At 43.0% G+C, this 26502-nt stretch overlaps 1 protein-coding gene across 1 annotated transcript in view; it reads right to left on the reverse strand.

The window, feature by feature from the left end:
* DNAH5 (dynein axonemal heavy chain 5) overlaps nucleotides 1-26502 on the reverse strand; it is a 925453-nt gene that overhangs the window by 453457 nt on the left and 445494 nt on the right. The window contains 3 exon segments of the mRNA XM_030220396.1: nucleotides 10728-10904; nucleotides 17328-17569; nucleotides 25696-25842. Coding sequence (XP_030076256.1) covers nucleotides 10728-10904; nucleotides 17328-17569; nucleotides 25696-25842 — 566 coding nt within the window.

The raw sequence follows: 26502 nt of genomic DNA on the forward strand, positions 1-26502 counted from the left end.
AAATCCTCCCACTCTCCTAGGAAGCCCAGAAGCACCGCCAGTGCAAATCACCATACAGAGCTTTTTTGTTTTTAAAGGAGTTGTGAGGAAGGAATTTTAAGGTGAAGGGTTGAAGAGGGTATTGTGGGAGAGCGGGAGGACCCTGCAACTGGGAGGGAGGACCCTGCAACTGGGAGGGATGGAGGGAGGCAGGGAGGGGGGGTGAGGACCCTGGAACTGGGTGGGAGGGAGGCAGGGAGGGAAAACCCTTGAACTGGGAAGGAAAACCTTGGAACTGGGAGGGAGAGAGGGAGGGGGAGGAAAAACCCTGGAACTGGAACCCCAAACCCTGGAACTGGGAGGGCGGGAGGGAGGGAGGGAGGGAGGGGGAGAGGACCGTGGAACTAGGAGGGAGGGAGGGCACCCTGGAACTGGGAGGGAGAGAGGGAGGGAGGGGGCAGGAAAACCGTCCAACTGGGAGGGAGGGGAGGGGAGGCCCTGGCACACACTCTCATTCTCACACACACACTCTCGCACCCAGTTTCACTCTCTCTGTCACACACACTCACACATTCACTCTCTCTCTATCACACACTCACTCTCACACACACACTTCCAGGAAAACCTTGCTAGCGCCCGTTTCATTGCTTTCTGAAACGGGCCTTTTATCCTAGTGTTAGAATATTATGCCTTCTTGTCCTTGGAGACACATATCATAATACATGCACCACACCCAGGGCCGGTTTTAGGCCGAGGCGACCGAATAGGTCTCACACTTAAGGGGGCCACGTGCGGCGCGCCTCAACTCTTCCTCCTCCGCTGACCGCTGCATCCCGCTCTGCTCCCGCACCAGCGCGGCCCACTCCCCCATAGCCATTGTTTGCTTCCTGCCGTCGCCCTGCCTTTAAATATTGTATTTTTCCTCGAGTCGCGGCGCCGGCATTGAAAGTAGCAGGCTCCAGCTTTCCCTTCCCTCGCATGGTTCCGCCCTGGCGGAAACAGGAAATCCATCAGAAGAGGGCAGAACCATGCGAGGGAAGGGAAAGCTGGAGCCTGCTACTTTCAATGCCAGCACCATGATGACTAGAGGAAAATGGACGATTGGGGCCTTCCTCAGCCTTACAAGTGACCAGCTCCTGTGGAGGGAAGATCGAGGGAGGTACCTTGCTGGCATCTAGTGATTGGTGGAGCTGCCCTCCCGCTTGTTGGTGTGTGGGAGGAGAGTGGAGATCTTCACTGTATTCCTGGTGCTTGCTTTCCATCAGACACCAAGGTAGAAGCCCCTGACATCAACGGGGCTTTCCGTAGCCTTACAGGTGATTGGCGCCTTTGCAGCACTCGGCCATAGGGTGTGGTCAAAAGGGCATGCCAAAAGGAGCTCCGGCTCACCCTGCTTCTTTGGAGCACCAAGGAGCCCCTAGGGGGTGTTTTATTTACTTTGTTGCTTGCTTTATTTCTGATAATGGGGAAGCATAAAAGAACTGTTAAGCCAAAGTTTTCTACTTCCGCAGCAAGTGGCCTGCTGAACAAACATCTGATCCCGGTGGGTCAACGGACATCACTGGATCTAAGGTACTTTCCCTGGTAGATGTTTCGCTCAGCCCCCCTAATATGACTTCTCCTCTTCCTGTTTTATCTCTGTTAGCTGGGGATTCCCAGGAGGTTCCTCTGTCTCTAATGGGGTCCCAAGAGAAAATTGCTCCTATTCAAACTCTCACATTTGTGAAAATCCTGATTTGATTCAGGTAACCACCTTCCTTAGGAAATATTTTAGGGAGGTTCTGATACCATTCAGTTAAGTAACTATTATTATTTACCATCTAAGAAGAAGCTCTCAGTGAACCAGCGGGAGGTGGATCAATTAGTTTCTGAAGTGGATCTCACAGCATTTCTTGAAGATTCACAAGATATTATTATATCTAGATCCACCTTTCTGGTTACTTTCATTAATGAGAATGATAAATCACTTCTCTTGAAAAATTTTTCCCTGAAGAAAGATGTAAGCTTTTATGGTATAAAGGTTAATGTTTTTCTTGATGTTTCCAGGGCTACTCAGCTTCGGCATAAGGTTTTTATGGGCCTGAAGCCTAGAGCAGTGGCCCTAGGAGCAATTTTAAAGTTTCCATGTAAATATATCATCACTGATTAGGGGAAGAAGTTTGTGTTTTGGGAAACTTTGCAATTGGAAGATTTTATTAAAGGTCATGAGAAATTATTGGTCTGGTTAGGAACCGTATGCGTATGATGCTAATGGATAAGCATACATCCCCTAATTTGATTTTTCTTGGTTAGAATTATGTATTTGGTAGTCTCCCTCCTTGATGTGGGCTTGAAGGCAATTGGTCTTGAAATGTATTCTTGATTAATGGGTTTCTACTACTACTACTACTACTTAGCATTTCTATAGCGCTGCCAGGGTTACGCAGCGCTGTACAAGTTTAAACACTGTAATTTATGTCTTTTTCTTTTTGTTTAGAATTCTAATTTTAAAAAAGTACATGGACGTCAAATGTTTGTCCAAAAAATGTGACTACAGTGATACACGAGGGGTGTAGAAATTCAAAGGAACAGTACACAACTGGGAAAAAGAGAAGGACTGGGGAACATGATGATATTGGTGTGCAATTGGGCACATGAGAATTGTGATATTATGATCCCTTGTTTCATATTGTTGACGGTCTGCATTTTCCGTATGGGTGGTATATTGGTGTATTAGGTTCTGCCCAGTGTAATATTTATGGTACAGTAAGGTTCTGAGTGTGTTTTTGCACAAATTTGTGCATAGTGTTTTGCAGTTGAGCGATTGTGGTTTGTATATGCTTTGAGCAACCACTTTATTCTTTGTCATATGATACATATCTAATATCTAAATTTAATTAAAAGGTATTAATTGTGACTATTTTATTTTTACTTTTTTTTTCTGTGTGTTGTCAGACAATTATGGATGTGAGCTCCAGCCCTGGAACTACTAATTGTAGTGGACTTGAACTGAATAATTTCTGGGGAGGGGGGGTTTCATGTTAACATTGTGCTTATTATTTCAATCAGTTTTTCTGTACAAGTTTAGCTTCATTTGTCTTTATTTGAAATTTCATAAATAAAAAATGTTCTAAAAATTGAATAATCTTATCAATGGGGTAGAGCTGGGGTGGGGCTAGGGTGGGGCGGGGCTAGGGCGGGGCTAGGATGGGGCCCCACCAAATTGGTCTGCAGAGGGCCCCGCACTTGCTAAGACCGGCCCTGACCAAACCTTTTCTCAGTTCTTTCAAGCTGTTCCCAGGACATATAAAATCATCAACAGAACAGATTGATGCAACAAGCAGCAAGTCTGCAGTCCACAAAAAAAGTACATGGGGGGGTGAAACCCTCTGCTGCACTTCCAGCACATAAACCAAGACTCACTCTCACAAATTGAAGGAGGATTTTGGGGTCTGAAATATGTACAAATTTTGTTTAATACACAATCATACCATCAGCAACAATTAAATCAGTTAAGTTAGATATTCTCAATCTCAATCAGATAAGAAAAGCATCAAAATTATGACACTCTACAGAGCTGGCATGGATACTTGGCATAATTAAAAAGTTCTGTTATTGTTGCTGCAGTACCCAAAATAATCTGACATTATTATTTTTGTTACATTTGTAGGCTGTGCTTTCCCACTCAAGGCAGGCTCAATGCAACAATGGAGGGTTAAGTGACTTGTCCAGAGTCACAAGGAGCTGCCTGTGCCTGAGGTGGGAATTGAACTCAGTTCCTCAGGACCAAAGTCCACCACCCTAACCACTAGGCCACTCCTCCACTTATGCAGCACAGTCTCCATCTAGTCCACTTCAGTTACAGAAGTGTACAGCAAATGTCAATTGAAGTCTTCTATAAGGATTCAAACCTCTGAGGTAGTGAAGGAGCCAGAAAAACAAATGGTTTCAAATGTAACACAAAATTCAGATAGGAAAGACAACCATATCAGTGAACAGGAGTGCAAAGATTCGATTGATAAACTCTTGAAGTTCATCTGGCTCTGTATGTTATTGTTTTATATATTACTTGAGGGAAATTAGATTCTGATCAGTTCTGGGCTAAATTCCATCAATTTCATGCACCTGATGCTCTTGAAAACTTTGATTTTGTATACAGGGAGTTTTGTGAAAGGATCTTAGAAGAAGTTGCCCCCAAACGTATAAGAATTAAAACCATTCGTAAGAGTAACAAATGGTTCGATTCAGAACTACTTATTCTAAAACAAACTTGAAGGAGATTGGAGCAGAAGTGGAAGAAGTTTTTGGATTTGAATATAAAAAGGGATTGGAAATGGGCAATCCATAATTATAAGATAACTTTGAATGCTAAAAGAAAACTGTGGTATTCAAAGCTGATAGGAACAGATGTTTCTAATGTAAAAGCTCTTTTTCAGGTAGTCACTAAGGGCCCTGTTTACTAAGCCACACTGTAAGCACGCTAACATTTTTAATGCATGCTAAAAATTAGGACGCGCTAATGCTAGAGAGACTCATAAGAATATATGGGTGTCTTTAGTGTTAGCGAGCGCAAAAAACACTAGTGCACCTTAGTAAACAGGGCCCTAAAATTGTCTGAGATTTACCAAGTGACTAGGTTGAATGGGGACAATGTTCCTATAGCCAATGAGTTAGCAGTTTTCTTTCATACTAAAACTGCAAAGGCCAGAGCTTTATTTTCTAAAATAACTCAATATAAGGACTTTGATGTTGTTACTAACCCAACCATGATACCTAGTGATAGGACTTGGACAGATTTTTTGCCTACTGATGGAGTTCTTTTAAAAACCATTGTTCCAAAGATATTCTAAATCTCACTGTGTGTTAGATCCTTACCCTCCATCTTTAATGGTATCACCTCCACATGAATTCCCAACTCAGCATTTATTAACTTTTCGGATTATTTCCAGAAAAATTGAGAGAGATTGTTATTATGTCTATTTTGAAAGATCTTAAGGAATCTACCGATTTCTAGTCTAATTGTAGACCGGTCGCATCCATTCCCTTTCTGCAAAACTCATGGAAGGGCTGGTATGCTCTCAGCTGAATGAGTGTTTGATAAAATATGAGCACTGCATTTTACTCAATCAGGTTTTCGATCTTAGAATAGCACAAAAATGGTCCCAATTTTAATTTTTGATAGAGCCCAGCATTTATAATGGTAAGGTTCTTATATTACAATTTGACCTTTCTTCAGCATTTGACCTGGTGGACCATGATATTCTGCTTTCTGAACTTAACCAAATTGGGATTGATGGTAATGTCTTGAGCTGGTTTAAAAGCTTTTTGGTCACCAGGTCCTACAAGTTTAAACTAGAAGGGGTGTTGTCAGAGAGCTGGAGTAATCCCTGTGGAGATCTGCAGGGTTCTCCATTATCACCCATGTTGTTCTTTTTTTTTTTTTTTTTTTTTTTTTTTAATTCTTTATTTATTCTTTTACATTTTATTTCACAATACAAATGTAAATGGAAATGTTCAGAAAATCACAAGAAAAGAAAATAAACTTTTTAAAGGAAATAAAATTCTCTATAAACTTTGTCCACAATTCTATGATCCAAGTACTAGGAAAAAAGAAAATATATAATCTATCAAAGAAACTTTGAGAGCAGTTTTAACCCGCTAGCCCACTTATAGCATTTCTCACTGGGTTAACCATTCAATGCTTAACAGCGCTTTCCTGTAATTCAATAAATTGTTGTAATTTTACAGGGTCAAAGAATACATAGTTATTAGCATTTAGGGATATCAAACATCTACAAGGAAATTTTAATTGAAAGACAGCTCCTAAGTTGAGAGCTCTTGTCTTATAAGACAGGAACTCTCTCCTTCTCTTTTGAGTATCCCTCGCAAGATCAGGAAAAATTTGTATCCTTGAACCCATAAAATTTACATTTGCATGGCGGAAATAAGTCTTGAAAATGTTATTACGATCCATCTCCAAGGCAAAGGTAGCAATTAGAGTAGTTCTTTCAGTCACAATTTCCAGGGATGACTCCAAAAATCCAGTCAAATCAAAGTTCGGTTGAGCCTGAGACTGTCCATCAATTATTTTTTTTTGTCCTGTAATGTACTGGGCTCTAGCAATAGGGGGAAACCCCTCTGCTGGTATTCCCAGAACTTCTCCAAAGTACTTGCGCAACATATCTAAAGCAGGAATTAATGGAGACTTAGGGAAATTAATAAGTCTCAAGTTGTTCCTGCGACTTTGATTTTCAAGAAATTCTATTTTACGGTATTGTACCTCTCTCTCCCTGATCAGTGTGGCTGAAACATTTTGCAATTTATTGACCTCAGCTTCCAGAGTTGCCACCTTTTTGATATTATCTTGGACTTTTCCATAAGTCTCTTGATAATTTTGTTTCAAATCAGTTACTTCTCCCCGAAGGGAGTTTAAATTAGTTTGTAAAGCAGTGTTAATACCTTGGATGGCGTCCCAGAGCGTCTCCAACGTAATCACAGCGGGTCTTCCAACACCACGGGTTTCCACAGGGGCAGCTGCACGGTCCATAGAGGAAATACTATCCTTCGTTGTTAATTTGGTCGGCGTTGAGGCGCTAACGGGCCCTCCTAGTTCAGTCGGCAGGGGTTGTATTCCACCAATCACCCCGTCGTTCTGAGCTTCCATCAGCGGCATTCCTGCTCCTGGCCTCGGGGGGGCTGTGCTTGAGGGCGGGCTAAGCGAAACGCCCTCTATGCTATGATCAGCTTCAAATGAAGTCGATCTCGTGGTCGCGGGTATCCGTTCTCCGAGTGTCCGAACTCCAAAATTCTCCAGTACGGTTTGGCGCACAGCGGGGCTCGAGGCTTGACTCAAGGAGGTATGAGTTTTCGCCTTCCCCTTTCTCTTCCCCATGTTCTTGCGGGTTTCTGGCGTCTTCCCCGTTAGGAGCTCAAGGAGTCCAAACTCTCACATCGCTTCAGGCGCCATCTTGGATCCCACCCATGTTGTTCTACATTTTCTTGCATTCATTGGGCTCAGAATTGACTAGGGAAGGTTTTTTCACTCATAGCTATGCAGATGATATTACTGTAATGATGCCAGTCTATTCACCTCTGGTTCAGATGACTTCTGTTGTTCAAAAATGTTTAACACTAATAAGCTCCAGATGTTGCAATATAAGCTGAAGTCAAAGAGTGTTAAAACTAAATTCTTGTTGCGTGATAATAACCTTGATTCATTGCTAAATCATGTAATGATAGATCAAACCAGGCATATATTATGATCTGTAATCAAGTTTTTGGGGATCTACTTAGTTCAAACTCTCTCCCTTGAATTTTCATGTTAATGCTTTCAATTGATGCTCTTTTTTCCTTCTGAGAAAACTAAGACATATTATAATTTTTTTTTAATTTGAACAGTTTAGGTTATTGGCGCAATCGTTGCTTTTATCCAAATTGGATTATTGCAGTCTTGTTTATTTGGGACTTCTAAACAAATTGTTTGAAAATTGCAGACGATCCAGAACACCACTGTGAGACTGATTTACTCCTTGGAGAAGAATGATAAATCTCTTTGTGTTATTTAGAACTTTATTGGTTGCCTATAGAAGCAAGAGTTTTATTTAAATTTTCCTGTGTTGTATAGAATTCTAATTGGGTACTACCCAGCTTATTTATTGTGCCATCTGGAGTTTACTCCTAATAATAAAGCAAGAAGATCATGTTAAAATTTCCCTTTTGTTTCTCCTACTCTCGAGGGAGTGAAACATTTTTAAATCTATGACAAACTGCTTGCTGTGAAAGCACCAAAATTATGGAAAAATTTGCAGACAAGTTTTAATACTTTGCTTAATATTTTTTATTTAAGAAAGATCTAAAGACTTTAAATAGGTTTGTTTAATATACCTTTCTAAGGAACTGCCTTGGTTTCTTGTACTATTGTAAACCGTTTAGAACCTAATGGTGTTAGCGGTATAGAAACATGATGTAATGTAATATGTGACCAGGCTATAAGTTGGGTACTAAAGGCAATATTTGGCTCCCATCTCTCTCAGTGCTAATAGCATAACTAAGAACCATTTCCTCTTTTGAGTAGTACTCTTAGCAAGATTCTTTTCCACTGTAAAAGGATCAAGATTTAGCTTTAGTGGCAGTTAAAATCACCAGTGCTTGCAAATACCAGAGCAGTTTAAAGACAGTCAACAGTGGGCCTTAACTGGATGAAAGCAGTCTGGAAGGATCTGATGAGCATGATCTATCTTAGAGTGGTTTTATCAAATGCCAGGCTTAATAACTGTGGTATAATATCCTCCAAATATTTGGCTATATCCTCAACTTCAGTACCTTCAGAGGCTCCTGGAAGATATAAACTCTTTCTATGAATTTGATTTGAAGATCTTCAACATCATGCTGGAGTTTAAAAATGGCTGCCACATTGTTTGGTATCTGTGATGCCTGTTGTTCCAAGTGCTGCGTTCAGGTTTCCAGAGTACCTAGTCACTTGCAAAGCTGAGAGGTACCCTGAATTAACTCTGCTTGTAAATTTTGTGTCACCTCTAACTGATTTTGCATGAGTTCTTTCATTTAGCACAGTAGCAAAACTAGGCTCTGCGGCCCCCTTCCTTCACCTCCATTTTTTCCACGGTAGGAGGATCAGATCTGTGCTGCTTTACACCCAAAATAACTGAATATGTACACTCCAGCTTTGCTCCTTTTGTTACAGACATTGTAAGAATAATGGAGCAGGGCTTTTTAGATTGGAAAAACTCTCTGGGCATTATATTTATGAAGTAAATAGTGTACTATTTCAAACTATGGAAATGCAAAAGGGAGGAAGAAAAAGCTTCTAAAAGCAAAATTACAAGGAGGCCTGTACTTTAATCCCCTGACCTAGATGTACCCCCAGGAATACTCCTCTTAAGGCCGTGGAAGTATTTTTTAGCCACCTTGAGGACAGCAGTGTTCAGACAGGTCAATTTCCCAAGTTACATCACTATCTACAGTGGTGGAAATAAGTATTTGATCCCTTGCTGATTTTGTAAGTTTGCCCACTGACAAAGACATGAGCAGCCCATAATTGAAGGGTAGGTTATTGGTAACAGTGAGAGATAGCACATCACAAATTAAATCCGGAAAATCACATTGTGGAAAGTATATGAATTTATTTGCATTCTGCAGAGGGAAATAAGTATTTAATCCCTCTGGCAAACAAGACCTAATACTTGGTGGCAAAACCCTTGTTGGCAAGCACAGCGGTCAGACGTCTTCTGTAGTTGATGATGAGGTTTGCACACATGTCAGGAGGAATTTTGGTCCACTCCTCTTTGCAGATCATCTCTAAATCATTAAGAGTTCTGGGCTGTCGCTTGGCAACTCGCAGCTTCAGCTCCCTCCATAAGTTTTCAATGGGATTAAGGTCTGGTGACTGGCTAGGCCACTCCATGACCCTAATGTGCTTCTTCCTGAGCCACTCCTTTGTTGCCTTGGCTGTATGTTTTGGGTCATTGTCGTGCTGGAAGACCCAGCCACGACCCATTTTAAGGCCCTGGCGGAGGGAAGGAGGTTGTCACTCAGAATTGTACGGTACATGGCCCCATCCATTCTCCCATTGATGCGGTGAAGTAGTCCTGTGCCCTTAGCAGAGAAACACCCCCAAAACATAACATTTCCACCTCCATGCTTGACAGTGGGGACGGTGTTCTTTGGGTCATAGGCAGCATTTCTCTTCCTCCAAACACGGCGAGTTGAGTTCATGCCAAAGAGCTCAATTTTTGTCTCATCTGACCACAGCACCTTCTCCCAATCACTCTCGGCATCATCCAGGTGTTCACTGGCAAACTTCAGACGGGCCGTCACATGTGCCTTCCGGAGCAGGGGGACCTTGCGGGCACTGCAGGATTGCAATCCGTTATGTCGTAATGTGTTACCAATGGTTTTCGTGGTGACAGTGGTCCCAGCTGCCTTGAGATCATTGACAAGTTCCCCCCTTGTAGTTGTAGGCTGATTTCTAACCTTCCTCATGATCAAGGATACCCCACGAGGTGAGATTTTGCGTGGAGCCCCAGATCTTTGTCGATTGACAGTCATTTTGTACTTCTTCCATTTTCTTACTATGGCACCAACAGTTGTCTCCTTCTCGCCCAGCGTCTTACTGATGGTTTTGTAGCCCATTCCAGCCTTGTGCAGGTGTATGATCTTGTCCCTGACATCCTTAGACAGCTCCTTGCTCTTGGCCATTTTGTAGAGGTTAGAGTCTGACTGATTCACTGAGTCTGTGGACAGGTGTCTTTCATACAGGTGACCATTGCCGACAGCTGTCTGTCATGCAGGTAACGAGTTGATTTGGAGCATCTACCTGGTCTGTAGGGGCCAGATCTCTTACTGGTTGGTGGGGGATCAAATACTTATTTCCCTCTGCAGAATGCAAATAAATTCATATACTTTCCACAATGTGATTTTCCGGATTTAATTTGTGATGTGCTATCTCTCACTGTTACCAATAACCTACCCTTCAATTATGGGCTGCTCATGTCTTTGTCAGTGGGCAAACTTACAAAATCAGCAAGGGATCAAATACTTATTTCCACCACTGTATATGAGAAAATGACTTGAAAACTGTCCTTTAAGTGGGCTGGACTATAGGAGCAATAAACTAAACGGTAAAGGAATGGAGCCCCCTCATACAGATGCAAACACTCATCATGCTTACTGTGCACATCCATGGGTGAATCTCTGCATCATAAAAAGCAGTTAATAAATGCTAATATTTAAAGAAAATAATGCCCATTTACCTTTGGAGGGATAAGCCCCTGCAACATGTTGATGCTCTGATTGACCACAAATGCTTCCAGCATATCAATTTTGTACTCCAAAGACTGGTTGCTAAAGCGGTACAGCTCTGAGAAAGAGGCTGTGTACAGCTGCCTCAGTATCTCAATTTCCTGAGCAGAGCGTTTTTTCAACCAACCCTGAAACAAGTAAAAGGCAGAGAGCATTAAAACTGAGGCTAAATAAAGATAATCCTTCCAAGGTGGGGCAGGCAGACAAATCCTTCACTTGCAGAAAACAAAAATACCCCTACCTTTTCAGTATCTCAAATGTTTCTGAAACATGCCAAAGTATGATACAGTACTAACATTTATATTAGTCCTAGAAAGGCATGACGTGAAAAAAGGACTATATAGTTTCATAAACCCCCACACAACTTTGTATAATTGTCATAGTTCAATAATCAGGGTCATAACCTGAAGACTATCCAGTCTCGCTACCAAAACGTATTTTCTCTACAAAGACTTTTTCTGCCTCATTCTAGGATGTGTTAGTTTCTGCCACCCCTAAAAACTAGCAAAATCTATTAGAGCAATATTCAAAGGCGTTATGCTCCTAAATTGGCATCTTTGATAACTTAATAGGGCTGAGTGCCTAAATTTATACTCAAAATTTCACCAACCTCCTAAATTTAGTAGCATAAAAAACATGGGTGCTAACAGGGGCATATTTAGAGTGGGGAAAAGGGTTATGAGCTTAGCACTGATTTCAGCACTAGGCTCATAAATTAGGTTCTTAAATCTAGGCAAATGAATGGCAGGCCTAAATTTATAACTTTTAAGCTCCTAAATTAAAATAAATTGTCAGCTGATAACTTAGGGGTCTATTTACTAAGCTGCGGTAAAAAGTGGCATTAGAGTGTACTTACACAGGTTTTTCTCGTATGCTAAGGTCATGTTTTGGAAAATGACCAATTTTCTATTTTTCCTATTATTGGCCTTGCATAAATGTAAAACAAAGCGGGCCCGGAATAGTTATCTTTATTAAAAGTCACCCGACATGGTCCACGTTTCACCTATACATGGGCTGCTTCAATGGTACAGTACAATACTATAAACAACAATAATAATAATAATAATAAAATCATATAAACATAAAATACTTTAAAAAATTTGTTTAAAAACAAACACAACATGCAAAATGTAAGGAGTCCAGGTCACAGGATTATGGGGGTCTTTTAGCATTTTTAGCTCATGGTAGAAATCAACTAGCAGTAAATGCTGAGACACCCATTATATTCCTATGGGTGCCTCGGCATTTACTGTCAGCTGATTTCTACTGCAAGCTAAAAATGCTACCATGGCTTAGTAAAAGACCCTCTATGTGCACAAAGATTTCCATATTGATGTGTTCAATTACAATCTGGACCCACTTTGTCTTTGTATCTAGTTCTGGTGCAGATCAGAAGAGCTTGTCTGATTCTTGTACATGTACTAATTTTGCCATTAGTGTGCAGCCTTTAAAAAGAATTATCAAATGAACACTACACCTATTTTGTGGGCAGTAAGGGCTCATGCAGTAATCCTGCACTAAGTAGTTAATGTGTGGTAATGTAGCTCGGCTGAGTAGTGAAGAACACCGATTCTCTGTCCTCCAGACACATCTCCTCCAAATGTTTTTTAGCGCATGCAGATTTGAAACTTACCGCAGGACGCCTGAGCATGACACAGGTAAGCCATTTTAAGCTGCAGTAAATGCTCATTTAGAGCAGGGTTTAAATGACAGATTAAGGGAGTAATTTTCCTTTATGCTTCATTATTTATTTCCATCTCCAAAATGAAAACAAATTGCGGCCTCACTCCTTAATTAGTGGCATTTATACATATAGGTTTATAAAATGGGTGGCTACATATAGAAGCAGTATCACTGACACTGTGAAGTGCCAGCTACTTCCATGTAGAGGTTGCCAAGTTTCTACCACTCATTTTTCCTAGATGCATATTATTGAATAACTGCTCCCCATGTGCATGCCAGCAAATACACATACATTGTTGCATATTCTTATATGTACTTAAAAAAAAAAAGACTCTCTGTCGATATTTAAGACCGTTTAACTGGCCAGGAATGGCTCCTGGCCAGTTAAACGGCACTTAGCTGGCTATCCAATAATATTCAGCGGGAGATAGCCGACTATCTCCTGCTAAATATTGTTGGTTAGTGCCTAGCGGATAACCAGTTATACTGTGTGATATAACTGGCTATCCGCCGATATACAGTGCATCACTGGCTAAGTTTGGCAGCCAAATTTGGACACCAAAATAGCAGGTATATCTTTGGCTGCTTTAAACATAACCAGCCAGTGCTGAATATCGGCTTGGCCAGTTAAATTTAAACCAGCCAAAATACACCTAGATATTCAAAGACGGTCACCAGAAATGGCCTGGCATTGAATATCCATGCTCAGCGCTGACCATGGGAGACAGCCAGGCTACCTCCTGCAGTCTTAATATCGGGCCCTCTGAGTTCAGCAGTTTTGTAAAATACCCCTAGAATTGAGCATGTCCCAACCTGGATGTCTCAATTGCAATCTCAATATTTAATGTAAAATGGATCTTCACATCAAGTTATATGAATACATATAACTGCTCCATTAAATAGCGCTATACAGGTTGGAAGCCAGTTATTCAAAAGTACTTAAGTGGAAAGTGTCCCTGAACATCAGCTCTGGCCACCACGGCACTTTCCAGTTAGTACCTGGATGGTCCGGAGACCGTCGCGGTAGGCCTGGAAATTATCCCCTGACCACCACCAATAATCCATGCCAGTGCCCAGATAACAATTCAGGCAAGTAGGACAGAATAAAAGAAAGTCTTAACCTGCCCAGATGGTTATCTGGGTACTGGCACTAAGTATCATCTGGATCTGGATAGCTTCCAGTGGCCGTAAAAGTCCCACATATTCAGTGCTGGTACCCTGTCAAGCCCTGCACTGAATATCCAGGCCTAATTCAGCCCCCGATGATCAGTGCTTTCAAAAATGCTGATTGCTACAGGTTGAATATTGGGGGTTCATTTCAGTATCGGTTGGCTCATACAGCTGTTTTCCTTAGCTGCAAGAAAAGGCAAAGTCGCAGACAAATTTTAATTGCACTTTGCTTTTCCTGTGACTGCACATGTAATTCTTAGGGAAACTAGAAATATCCTTGTGGTTCTGCTTCACGCTAAAGTGACATTTACTGTTCTTTAGTAAACAGACCCTTAAGTCTGATACATGCTCCAAAATCCCAGTTCCCAGGAACATATGCTATACCAGACTATATTTTGTCCTCTGCTGGAACTCTTTCAAAGAACTTTGCCAATTCTCTTCCCCAAAGGATTTAACCACTCGGTCTGCTTGTTTGCAGGACTGCTGCCTGCATAGACAGGTGGATTTGCCATCAGTTTGGCATCTGTATGCCTATAGTTCTGTCTGCTTACTTTATCTGTCCTTGATCTGTTTCTTATTCTGTCTGTCCTATATTGGCTCTATGTTTGAAAGAAGGAAAATCTTTAGCCAGATTGTCAATAGAGCCTGCCAGTGCCTGAATGTAGAAAACTGCAGAACATCAGTATGGCATATAAGAAAAACAATTTATTGAACCCTAAACCCAACACAGCCATGGTACACTGCCTAAATGAGTTGCAGGTTAGTTTGCACTTAAGACTGAGGTTTATTCATTGTTGTTTGGCAGGTCCAGAAGAAGTGCGGTGAGGACTTCCAAAGCAGGACAACTTCATTGGTAAGTTATTTGCTGGGAAAGGTAGACATAGAGTTAAATAGGTAATCTCAGTGTCTTTATTTTTAAGTTAATCTGCTTATTTAGCAAAGGCAGTTGAAGGAATAGGTTTTTTTTGTTTGTTTATTTGTTTTGCATTTAAAGTCTCTAATACAGTTTCACAGGCTAGCAGTCAAGGGCCTATTCTAGAGTTTACCATAGCATTAGTGCAGAGCAGAGCTGACAGTCTCAGGAAACTGATACAAAACAAGAAGCAACATAAACACTGGCAATTTAGATGCAAAGCATTTATAAAGAAAGCCAAAAAAGAATATGAAGAGAAACTTGCCTCAGAGGCAACTTTTTCATGTATATCAGAAGCAGACAGCCTGTGAGGGTATCTGTGGGACTGTTAGATCCTCAAGCAGTAAAAGGGGCACTCAAGGAGAACAGGGCCATAGCACAGAGGCTGAATGAATTTTTTGCCTCGGTCTTTGCTGAAGAAGATGCAAGAGATCTACCTATACCAGAGATGTTTATAAAGGGTGATGATGCAGAAGAACTGAAAAACATCTTGGTGAACCTAGAAGATGTATTGAGCCAAATCAACAAATTAAAGAGTAGTAAATCACCTGGACCAGATGGTATATACCCTAGGGTAATGAAAGAACTCAATCATGAAATTTCAGATCTGCTGTTAGTGATCTGTAACCTGTTGTTAAAATCATCCATAGTACCTGAAGATTTGAGGGTGGCTAATGTAACACTGGAGGGTGGCTAATGTAACACTGATTTTTAAAAATAGATCCAGGGGTGATCAGAAAAATTAGAGACTGGTAAGCCTGACATCAGTACCAGCTAAAATAGTGGAAACTATTATAAAAAATAGACATAGACAAATATGGTTTGATGGGACAGAATCAGCATGGATTCAATCAAGGGGACTCTTGCCTCACCAATTTGCTTCATTTCTTTGAATGAGTAAATAAACATGTGGATAAAGGTGAGCCAGTCAATGTAATATATGTAGATTTTCAGAAAGTTTTGACACAGTCCCTCATGAGAAACTGCCTCCTATCCCATGGCTATTTTCTCAGGAATGTTCTGTTGTGGATTAGGAATTGGTTGATGGATAGAAAACAGAGGGTATGGTTAAATGGCCAATTCTCTCAGTGGAAAAGGGTGAACAGTGGCATACCCCAAGGATCTATACTGCGACCTGTGCTATTTAACATATTTATTAATGATCTGGAAATGGAAACGATGAGTGAGGTGATTAAATTTGCAGATGACATAAAACTATTCAGAGTTCTTAGAACACACACTGTGAAAAATTGCAGCAAGACCTTAGGAAGTTGTAAGACTGGGAATCCAAATGGCAGATAAAATTTAATGTGGACAAATGCGAAGTGATGCACATTGGAAAGAATAATCCAAATCATAGTTACTTGCTGCTAAGATCCACCTTAGGAGTCAACACCCAAGAAAAAGATCTAGCTGTCATTGTAGACAATATGCTGAAACCTTTTACCTAGTGTGTGGCGGCGGCCAAGAAAGAAAACAGGATGCTAAAAATTATTAGGAAAGAGATAGAAAATAAGAGAAGAATATTATAATGCCTCTGTATTGCTCTGTGGTGCGACCACACCTTGAATATTGTGTGAAATTCTGGTCGCTGTATCTTAAAAAAGATATAACAGAATTAGAAAAAGTTCAAAGAAGGGCAACCAAAATAATTAAGGGGATGGAACTCCTCTCAAATGGGGAAAGGCTTATTAGGACTCTTCAGCTTGGAAAAGAGTTGGCTGAGGGGGGATATGATAGATGTCTACAAAATACTTAGTGGTGTAGAATGGCCGCTGAGAGTTGAAGTCTCGCGAGGCAGCTTCAACTCTCGGCGGCCATTTTGAATCCCAGCCGAGACTGAGAAGAAGGCAGGCAAGGGCAGGCAGCGCTCCGGGCAGGAAAGAGGGGGACTCTTTCCTGCCCTGAAGAGGTCACTAGACCACCAGGGCAGTAGATAGTAAGTAAGGAGAGGGGAGGGGAATATGTGAAAAGGGGGAGGGGAGGTGACGGGGGGCAAGGGAGGGGAATATGTGACCCAGGGGGGAGGAGGGAGGGAAGGGGAATGTGACAGGGGGACAGGATGAGGATCTGAAAGGGACGTGGTGTGGGCGGGGGCAGGGGGTGTGGTGTGGGCGGGGCAGGGGCATGGTGTGAGTAGGCATGGGCAGGGCAGGGGGCGTGACATGTGTTCTCTTTTTCAGAGGACAAAATAGGGTAACCCTAGTGTTAACGAGCAATAATAGGCTTCAATTGGCACCAATTTTCAGTTATGCACACAACTGCCCTTAGTCGGTATTCTATAATATGCACTAGAAAATTCTACTGCACACACCTACTAGAGAGCATGGCTATGGGAGGGGGCATGGGCGGGTCAGGGGTGTGCCTACCAGTTACTTGTTCATGTTATAGAATACTAGCATTTATGCGCCCAACGGCCTATAGTTAGGTGTGAACATTTATACCAGGCTTTGACATGGTGTAAGTGCTCGCTCCAAAAATTTGGTGTGTAAATACAGACTGACGCTAATATTCTGTAAGGGCATTTGCACATGTAATTGCCATTATAGAATCCATGTTTAGTGTTCTGGATCCCAGCGCCTAACTTTATGTGCCCTTTCTTGCCTCTACCACTATATGCATAGTGCAGAGGTGGTCTGTAAGGATATTCACAGGTATTATCTGGAGTGCCTCTGAATATCTCAGTCAGCAGCACTTATCCAGACAGCAGGTGCTGTTATCCACATAACTGCTTTTGAATACTGCTTCAACAGAAATCAGCCAAAAGTTAAGATTTGTATACTACCTCTAGAATTGGACTCCAGTTGAGGACTGAGGAGCTCATAAACACCATGCCATTCCTTGACACAGTGGCAGGCGAAGCATTGTCAATGTTGTGGGGCTCAAAGACTATTTTACAATTAGGTGCCATGGGGATACGGTCTCCATTCGCTAGTGTCAGGGTTTTGTTATCATCCAACACAGAGTTCAAGTTTTCAATCCAAATGGCATCCACAGGACCATCAAGAACGATCCAAATGTGTTCCCCTGCAGAAAAATGCACAACTTGAGCAAAGGGGAGAGAAATCCAAACAAGAAACCCTTGAAATAGTGCAAAGAATTTCCAGCAGAAACACCTCTCATCAGGCAATAAACAGTTCTTTAATAGATGGAAATAATACCACATATATTTACAAATCATAAAACATTTTTGATTAACTACATACTCTAATGATGAGTTTCTTGACAGCAAACTACAATAGCAATGTTCCTCCGAGGATTTCACTAACCACTCAGCTAACTTAACAGAAAATGTTATAATAATGTTCAGTACTCATCCGTCCCAACCAAACTACCAGAGCTGTGGAGTTGGTACACTCTACTGTCCAACTCAGACTCAGACTTCAAATCTGACTCTGACTCCTGCTTTAAAATTTTTGTGCTGAATCTGAAGTACTAGTAAATATAACTTATATTTACCAGTACATTAGATTCAGGACAAAAAATTTATATATAAACATAAACGATAAATTTGCATATATTATAATGTAATCTGACTCTGACTCCTGCTTTAAAATTTTTGTTCTGAATCTGAAGTACTAGTAAATATCACTTATATTTACCAGTACATTAGATTCAGGACAAAAAATTTATATATAAACATAAACGATAAATTTGCATATATTATAATGTAAGTTATTTTGTAGGTGGAGTCGATTTTGGTACATTTTTACCTTTCCCAACTCCATCCAATATTGCTTGTCTCCACAACTCTGACTCCACAGCCCTGCTGTAGCTACAAGTGGGCCTGGGTGGGCTGTGGCCCACCGAATTTGGACTCAGGCCCACCCAAAATTGTGGCACTCTTGCTGTGGCTGGTGGGAATTGCCAAACCCCACCAGCTAAAGATTTCCTCCTCCTCAGGCAGCCAATGCTCTTCCAAACGGCAGCTGTCACCACACACCAGCCCCTCTGCACATGCTCAGTTTTCACCCATGCGGAAGCACTCAGCATGTACAGACCACTGGCAGTGGCGTCAGCTCAAGTTAAGTGCTGCCAGCTTCTGTTTGGAAGAGCACTGGTTGCCCAAAGAGCAGGAAATCTTCAGCTGGTGCAGTTTGGGGATCCCCACCAGCTCAGGTATTTAATATTTTGTGTTTGACGGTAGAGGGAGAGGCGGAATGCAGAGAGCAGAGCGGAGGAAGGCCAGGAGGGGCTGAATTCCATGCCCATCCATTATGGGCTCAGGCCCACCCAAAATTGGCTGCCTGGCTATGCCCCTGCAGCTGGCTATTCCTTCATTCCACCCGACTGACAAAAATGTCTGGGGAGAACAATGAATAGAATAGTGTTAACAAGTTATTATAATGTTTCCAGATGGATGAGAGAGGTTTAAAACCCCATTTTGTACAGAACAACTAGACAGGAATTGAGATATCCAAGTCAGAACATTCACAATTCAAGTATTTTAGAAAAGACTCTACTGAATGCACAGCTGCTTGTAAACTGTACATTCGGCTAGATTCTAAATGTGGCACCATAAAATCAGCACCAAAAAAAGCGCTATAAGTTGTACTTAAAGTTAGGAGCAGTTTAAAGAATAGCGCATATATAAGAACATCCATACTGGGTCAGACCAATGGAACATCTAGTCCAGTATCCTGATTCCAACAGAGGCCAATCCAGGTCACAAGTACCTGCCAGAAACCCAATTAGTAGCAACATTCCATGCTACCAAATCCTAGGGCAAGCAGTGATTTCCCCCATGTCCATCTCAATAACAGACTATTGCCTTTTCCTTCACTGCAACTATGAATGCTTTTCACTTCTGAACCATTCCAGAAGTATATTCTATGGTGCTCATTTTCAAAGCAGATAGATGCCTCAAAATGCCTAAAAAAACATCCATCCGCTAAAAATATCCACATCCCGATTTTGCAAAGTCAGAATATGGATGTTGCACACTGCAGTTCATCCAAATATCAAGGGGATACATTGTAAGGCATGTTTTAGGTGGGACTAGGGAGCAGTGGCACAGTTGGGTGGAGCCATGGGGCCCTGGGCCCTCCCCTCCCACTGAGAGGTCTGGCTACACCCCTGTTAGGGAGGACCCAAAAATAGGATACCAAAAAGTGATCTTCAAAAGGGAAGAAATTTCCATTTCTAAAAATAAGGACGTTTTTATCTAAACCTGTGTCAGTGATGTCCAAGTTACAAAACGTTGCTCTGATTGTGCAGCTGACCACTACTACTACTACTACTTATCACTTCTATAGTGCTACAAGGCATACGCAGCGCTATACACCATACACAAAAAGACAGTCCCTGCTCAAAGAGCTCACAATCTAAATAAGATAGGTAAACAGACAGAACAACTAAGAGGTAAGGGAATTAAAGAAGTGGGGTACAGGGCAAGTGAGTAGTGGTTAGGAGTCAAAAGCAGTGTCAAAGAGATGGGCTTTTAGCTTGGACTTGAAAACAGCCAAATATGGGGCTAGACGTACAGGCTCGGGAAGTCTATTCCAGGCGTGAGGTGCAGCGAGATAAAAGGAACGGAGTCTGGAATCAGAAGTAGAGGAGAAGGGGACAGACAAAAGAGATTTATCTACAGAGCGGAGTACCCGAGGGGGGGTGTAGGGAGAGACAAGAGTGGAGAGGTACTAGGGAGCAGCAGAGTGAATGCACTTATAGGTCAGTAAGAGAAGTTTGAATTGAATGCAGAAACAGATAGGGAGCCAGTGAAGTGACTTGAGGAGAGGGCTAATGTAAGCATAGCGACTTTGGCGGAAATGAATTGCGCAGCAGAGTTTTGGACTGAATGAAGAGGAGAGAGATGGCTAAGTGGGAGGCCGGTGAGAAGCAGGTTGCAATAATCTAGGTGAGAGGTGATAAGAGTGTGGATAAGGGTTCTGGTAGAGTGCTCAGAAATGAAGGGACGGATTTTGCTGATGTTATAGAGAAAGAAATGACAGGTTTTGGCAATCTGCTGAATGTGAGCAGAGAAGGAGAGAGAAGAGTCGAAGATGACCCCAAGGTTACGAGCTGATGAGACAGGGAGAATGAGAGTGCTATCCACAGAAATAGAGACAAGGGGGAGAGGAGAGGTGGGTTTAGGGGGAAAGATGAGAAGCTCGGTTTTGGCCATGCTAAGTTTCAGATGATAGCGGGGATGGGACGACTTCCCATGAAGGAAGACTAAGGAGGCTAGGGCTTTTCAGTTTGGAGAAGAGATGGCTGAGGGGAGACATGATAGAGGCATATAAAATAATGAGTGGAACAGGTGGATGTGAAGCGTCTGTTCACGCTTTCCAAAAATACTAGCACTAGGGGGCATGCGATGAAACTACAGTGTAGTAAATTTAAAACAAATCAGAGAAAATCTTTCTTCACCCAACGCGTAATTAAACTCTGGAATTCTTTGCCGGAGAACGTGGTGAAGGCGGTTAGCTTGGCAGAGTATAAAAAGGGGTTAGACGGTTTCCTAAAGGACAAGTAAATAAACCACTACTAAATGGACTTGGGAAAAATCCACAATTCCAGGAATAACATGTATAGAATGTTTGTACGTTTGGGAAGCTTGCCAGGTGTCCTTGGCCTGGATTGGCCACTGTCGTGGACAGGATGCAGGCTCGATGGACCCTTGGTCTTTTCCCAGTGTGGCATTACTTATGTACTTATGTATGGCGTTGAGACATCCAGGCAGCGATATCAGATAGGCAGGCTAAAACATTGGTCTGGATGCTGGTTGAGATTTCGGGGGGTAGAGAGGTAGATCTGGGAGTCGTCAGCATAGAGATGGTATTGAAAGCCATGGGATGATATCAGAGAGTCATGGGAAGAAGTGTAGATGGAGAACAGGAGAGGACCGAGAACAGAACCTTGAGGTACACTGATTGGTAGTGGGATAGAAGTGGAAGAGGATCCACCAGAGTGTACACTAAAGGTGTGAAGCGAGAGGTAGGAGGAGAAACAGGAAAGAACAGAGCCCTGGAATCCAAGTGAAGACAGTGTAACAAGGAGTAGGCTGTGATCAACAGTGTCAAAAGCGGTGGATAGATCGAGAAGGATGAGGATAGAATAGAGACCTTTGGATATGGCCAGAAACAGGTCGTTGGAAACTTTTGTAAGTGCAGTTTCAGTTGAATGAAGAGGGCGAAAGCCAGATTGGAGTGGGTCAAGAACAGCATGAGATGAAAGAAAGTCAAGACAGCGGCGGTGAACGGCGCATTCAAGTATCTTGGAGAGGAAGGGGAGGAGGGAGATGGGTCGATAGTTGGAAGGACAGGTAGGGTCAAGTGAAGGCTTCTTAAGGAGTGGTGTGACCACAGCATGTTTGAAGGCATCAGGAACGGTCGCAGTGGAAAGTGAAAGATTGAGGATATGACAGATAAAAGGGGTGAGAGTAGGAGAGATGGTGTTAAGAAGGTGGGTAGAAATGGGATCAGAGGAACAGGTAGTTCGTTTTGAGGAGGAGAGAAGATGAGTTGTTTCTTCATCAGTGACCGGGAAAGAAGGAAAAGGACGGAGGGGTTGGGGAGATGGGGAATGGGCAAGGGAAGGGAGAGGTGGGGGTGGCTTGGTTGAGAATTCAAGGTTTATCTTCTGAATCTTGTCGAGGAAGAACTCAGCTAGGGTCTGAGGAGATAGTGAGGGGGGAGTTGGAGATGGAGGCACCTTGAGGAGAGAGTTCAGCATGGCGAAGAGAAGTCGAGGGTTTGAGCCGAGAGAATTAGTCAGCTGGATGTAATAGTCCTGCTTGGCAAGCAAAAGAGCAGATTGGAAGGAGGCCAGCATGAACTTGAAGTGTATGAAGTCAGCAAGGGCACGAGATTTCAGCCAGAGGCGTTCGGCGGAGCTGGCACAGGAACGCAGGTAGCGGATTTTAGAGGTCAGCCAAGGCTGGGGTTTGGTACACCTTATAGGACAGGGCATGAGAGGTGCAAGAGTGTCTAAAGCAGAGGATAGAACAGTATTGTAGGAAGAGACAGCTTCATTGACAGATTTGGATGGTGCAGTGGTAGAGAAGAGATTCGAGACATTGGAGGATAGGGTCGTAGGGTCAATGGCCTGGAGATTCCTAGATAAATTGGTTAAGATTATACGGGACTGGGCAGGAGGAAGTTTAAGTGTGAAGGTTATTAGATGATGGTCAGAGAGGGGAAGATCTGAGGCAAAGAAATTAGAGGGAGAGCAGTTATAGGAGAAGATAAGATCAAGACAGTGACCATTTTGGTGAGTAGGGGAAGTGGAGCATAGTTGGAGATTGAAGGAGGATGTTAAGGCGAGGAACTGGGAGATGTAAGAGTTGGAGGGATAATTAGCATGAATGTTAAAGTCGTCAAGGATGAGGGAGGGGCAAGCAGGATCATGAAAGAAGGAAAGCCAAGTGTCAAAGTCACTGAGAAAGGATGAAAGGGACTTATCAGGGAGACAATAAATAACTGCTATTCGAAGAGGCAAAGGAGTGAAAAGGCAGATGGAGTGGACTTCAAAGGAAGAAAAGCAGAGAGACTGAGGTGGTAGAAGAGATTGAAATTTGGAAGAGGGTGAGAGTAATAGTCCAACACCACCACTGTGGCCAGTAGGGCGAGGAGTATGGGAGAAGAGATAACCACCATGGCAGAGGGCTGCGACTGAAGCAGAGTCTTCAGGGCAGAGCCAAGTTTCTGTTACGGTGAGCAGATGGAGGCTACGAGAGATAAAAAGATCATGGATATAGGAAAGTTTGTCGCAGATGGAGCGGGCATTCCATAGGGCGCATGAGTAGGGCTGAGAAGAGGGGGGGAGGAGAGGAATAGAGATTAGATTGGAGAGGTCACGGTGCGACTTGCACAAATAGGATGAAGGTTGGTGAGGGGGACCAGGATTGGGATTGATGTCTCCAGCAGAGAGAAGAAGAAGGAGTAAGAGAGTGCGGAGAAGAGTAAGAGAGGAGAGGTGATGAAGGCGACGGAGGTGAGATGAACTCAGATAGAATGGGGAAGGTACAATGGAAGGAATGAAGTGTTGAAGGCAGAAAGCAAGGAGGGAGGAAGAGGACAAGAGAGATGGTGAGGTAATAAAATCAACGTAAGGGCAGTGTATAACTGTAGTGCACAGTGGCTTCGGGTGGAGGAGTAGATTGGGAAGGGACAGTACTAGGAGGAGAATGTAGTGACTCAGGCAGTCCCAAGCGCTAGGTAACAGTCACGAACAAAGGTGAGGCAGTAGGCTGGAGCTGAGGCTGAAGGCTGGAACAGAGGAGCAGAGGTTGCAGGACTGGAGTTGAAGCTGTAGGCTGGAGCAGAGGTTGCAGGCTGGAGCAGAGGATGCAGGATAGGAGCTGAAGCTGCAGGCTGGAACTGAAGTTGCAGGACTGGAGTTGAAACTGTAGGCTGGAGCAGAGAAAGCAGGACAGGAGCTGAGGCTGAAGGCTGGAACAGAGAAGCAGAGGCTGCAGGACTGAAGTTGAAGCTGCAGGCTGGAGCAGAGGATGCAGGACAGGAGCTGAAGCTGCAGGCTAGAGCAGAGGATGCAGGACAGGAGCTGAAGCTGCAGGCTGGAGCTGAGGTTGTAGGCTGGAACAGGGCAAGCTAGTCAGAGGAGATCTCCAGCCAGAGGAGAATTCAGTGAGCACAGGCTGGGATGGTCATCGTACAATAGGAGTATGGAGGGGGCAGTTCAGCAGCTGAAGATGTCTGTCGGGAAGAACTGCTATTCAGTGATGGTATTTTATTCGAACTGCTTTTTGGTGATCTTATTTTATTTGGACTGCTTTTCGGTGATCGTATTTTATTCGGACTGGAACAGTCACTTCTATATGCAATGCAGCTACCTCGGTCTTGCAGTTTTGAGCTGCGGCTCATTCATAGAGGAGTCGCCACGTGGTCACGGTACTAGGCCCAAAAGGGCACCACATGTGCTATCCTAGTCAATGGATTAGTCACAGATCGCGCTCCCACTCGACAGTAAAACAGTGCACCCGGTGCTGCAATGGGTAGATGCAACCATGTCAATCCCCCTATCCATGCCGGGCCAGGCCCAGGCCCGATATACTCCTCATATGTCAGGTCTCGTCACGAGGTGCAGAGGAAGACTCAGAGGCCACAGGAACCCTGCAGCAGTGCCACCCAGGCAGGGAGTGCGGGGCCGACCGAACCACGCCCACTTCAACTGGATCAGTGTCTCCCCAGTGACTATCAGCAGTGGCCTCCTCAGGCGCTGCAGCAACCAGGTCGTCCCACACAAAAATGGAGTCACTGCAGGACAGCCATCGACGCAGGCATGACGGGCGATGCTGCAATAGGTAAGGACTCTGTTGCAGGAAGAACGGCACGTTGGTCGGTCAATCGATCAGTCAGTTGGTTAGGTTTGTTAGGTTCGTTTCGGTGATACTTTCGGTGATACTTGCTGTTTCTCCTAAGCCGGTTGTAAGGGTTAAGGGTCGGAGCTCGTAATAGTGCAGCCAATCTAGTCAGATGCCACTACAGGGATTAAGCATGACCCCTCCTTAATCCCCTAGTGGCTGCTGTCCCCTTCCCTCTCCCCTGAAAATGAAACCAGAAATGAAAACCAGACTGTATGTCAGCTGCAGGTATTGTAGCCATTCTGAACATACTAGCAAGCAGGATAGAGGAATAGTCTAGTGGTTAGTGCAGTTTGTTTTCCTGGGGCTCCCTCCAGGAACAGAAAATACTTAGGGGCATATTTTCAAAGCACTTAGCCTTCCAAAGTTCCATAGAAACCTATGGAACTTTGGAAGGCTAAGTGCTTTGAAAATATGCCTCTTACTGTACCTAAAGATATAAGACACCTGCAAGCCTGTACAGGTACAGTAGGCATTTTTCTGTTCCTGGAGGGATCACAATTAAAAAAAAAGAGCTGCAGTGAGATTTGAACCTGTGTCCATTGGTTTACACTCCACTGCACTAACTACTAGGCTATTCCTCTATTTTGCAAGGATGATTGTGTGGCCATTTTCATAAGAATGTTACAAGACAGATGTCCCTGTGCCTTGTTTTCTCCTTTCTCCTGTTCTCTCTTTACATACCCCCTCCAAGATGCCCACAATCCTCTCTTTCCCACCTGTCTGATTTGTATCTAAAAAGCCCTCTGACTCCCTCCCTCCTACCCCTCATTTATAAGCACAATGCATGCGTAAATATTAAAGCCTATTTATTTATTTGCTATGTTACCTTTCTTGGCTCTAAGTGTCTTCCGCCACAGTGTAGAAAAAATCCCATCAGTCCAGTCATTGGTTGCTACATCAAGACGGCCAAACATCTGAGGTGCTGTGATTGCTTTGGGATTCATTCTCATTTCACGATGTGGCTGACCACAGTCTGCAGAGATTATACATCACAATATTATACAACTGTTTGATTTCTTTAAAATGCTTTTACTACATCAAATGTTGATCACAATAGAGCATAAAACCAAGAATTACAATATTATACTGTTGTTTATTTAAACGAGTTGAAATTTCTTCTTCATATGATTCTAACTGGGCGGTAATCGGCATTGTATGCTTGCTGATGATTACCGCCGGTTAACACATGAGACCTTACCGCTAAGTGAATGGGTGGCAGTAAGGTCTCAGGCCCAAAATGGACACGCGCTAATTTTCATTTTGCCGCATGTCCATTTTAGGCCAAAAATAAAAGGCTTTTTTTGCAGATGCGCTGAAAAATGAACCAACAGCACAGGCCATTTTTCGGAGCACCTTAGTAAAAGGACCCCATAGCTTGTAAGCAAAATAAAATTATTCAACCAGGGAGGGTTTCTGGACTGGTTTGATAGGCCTAAAGGAAAGAAAGTTATCAGGTAAAATATAACTTTTCCTTCCATATCATCCTATCAGACCACTCCAGACCAATGGGATATAGCAAAGCAGTGTCCCCAACATAGGGCGGGACTAAAAGACCTAAACACTCAAAAAAGAGCAAGAATTATGCAAATAAATGCATCATTATTTATTTATGCATTCCTGTATTCCACTATTA

Source organism: Microcaecilia unicolor, chromosome 1 (assembly GCF_901765095.1).
Source record: "Microcaecilia unicolor chromosome 1, aMicUni1.1, whole genome shotgun sequence".
Taxonomy (NCBI): Eukaryota; Metazoa; Chordata; class Amphibia; order Gymnophiona; family Siphonopidae; genus Microcaecilia; species Microcaecilia unicolor.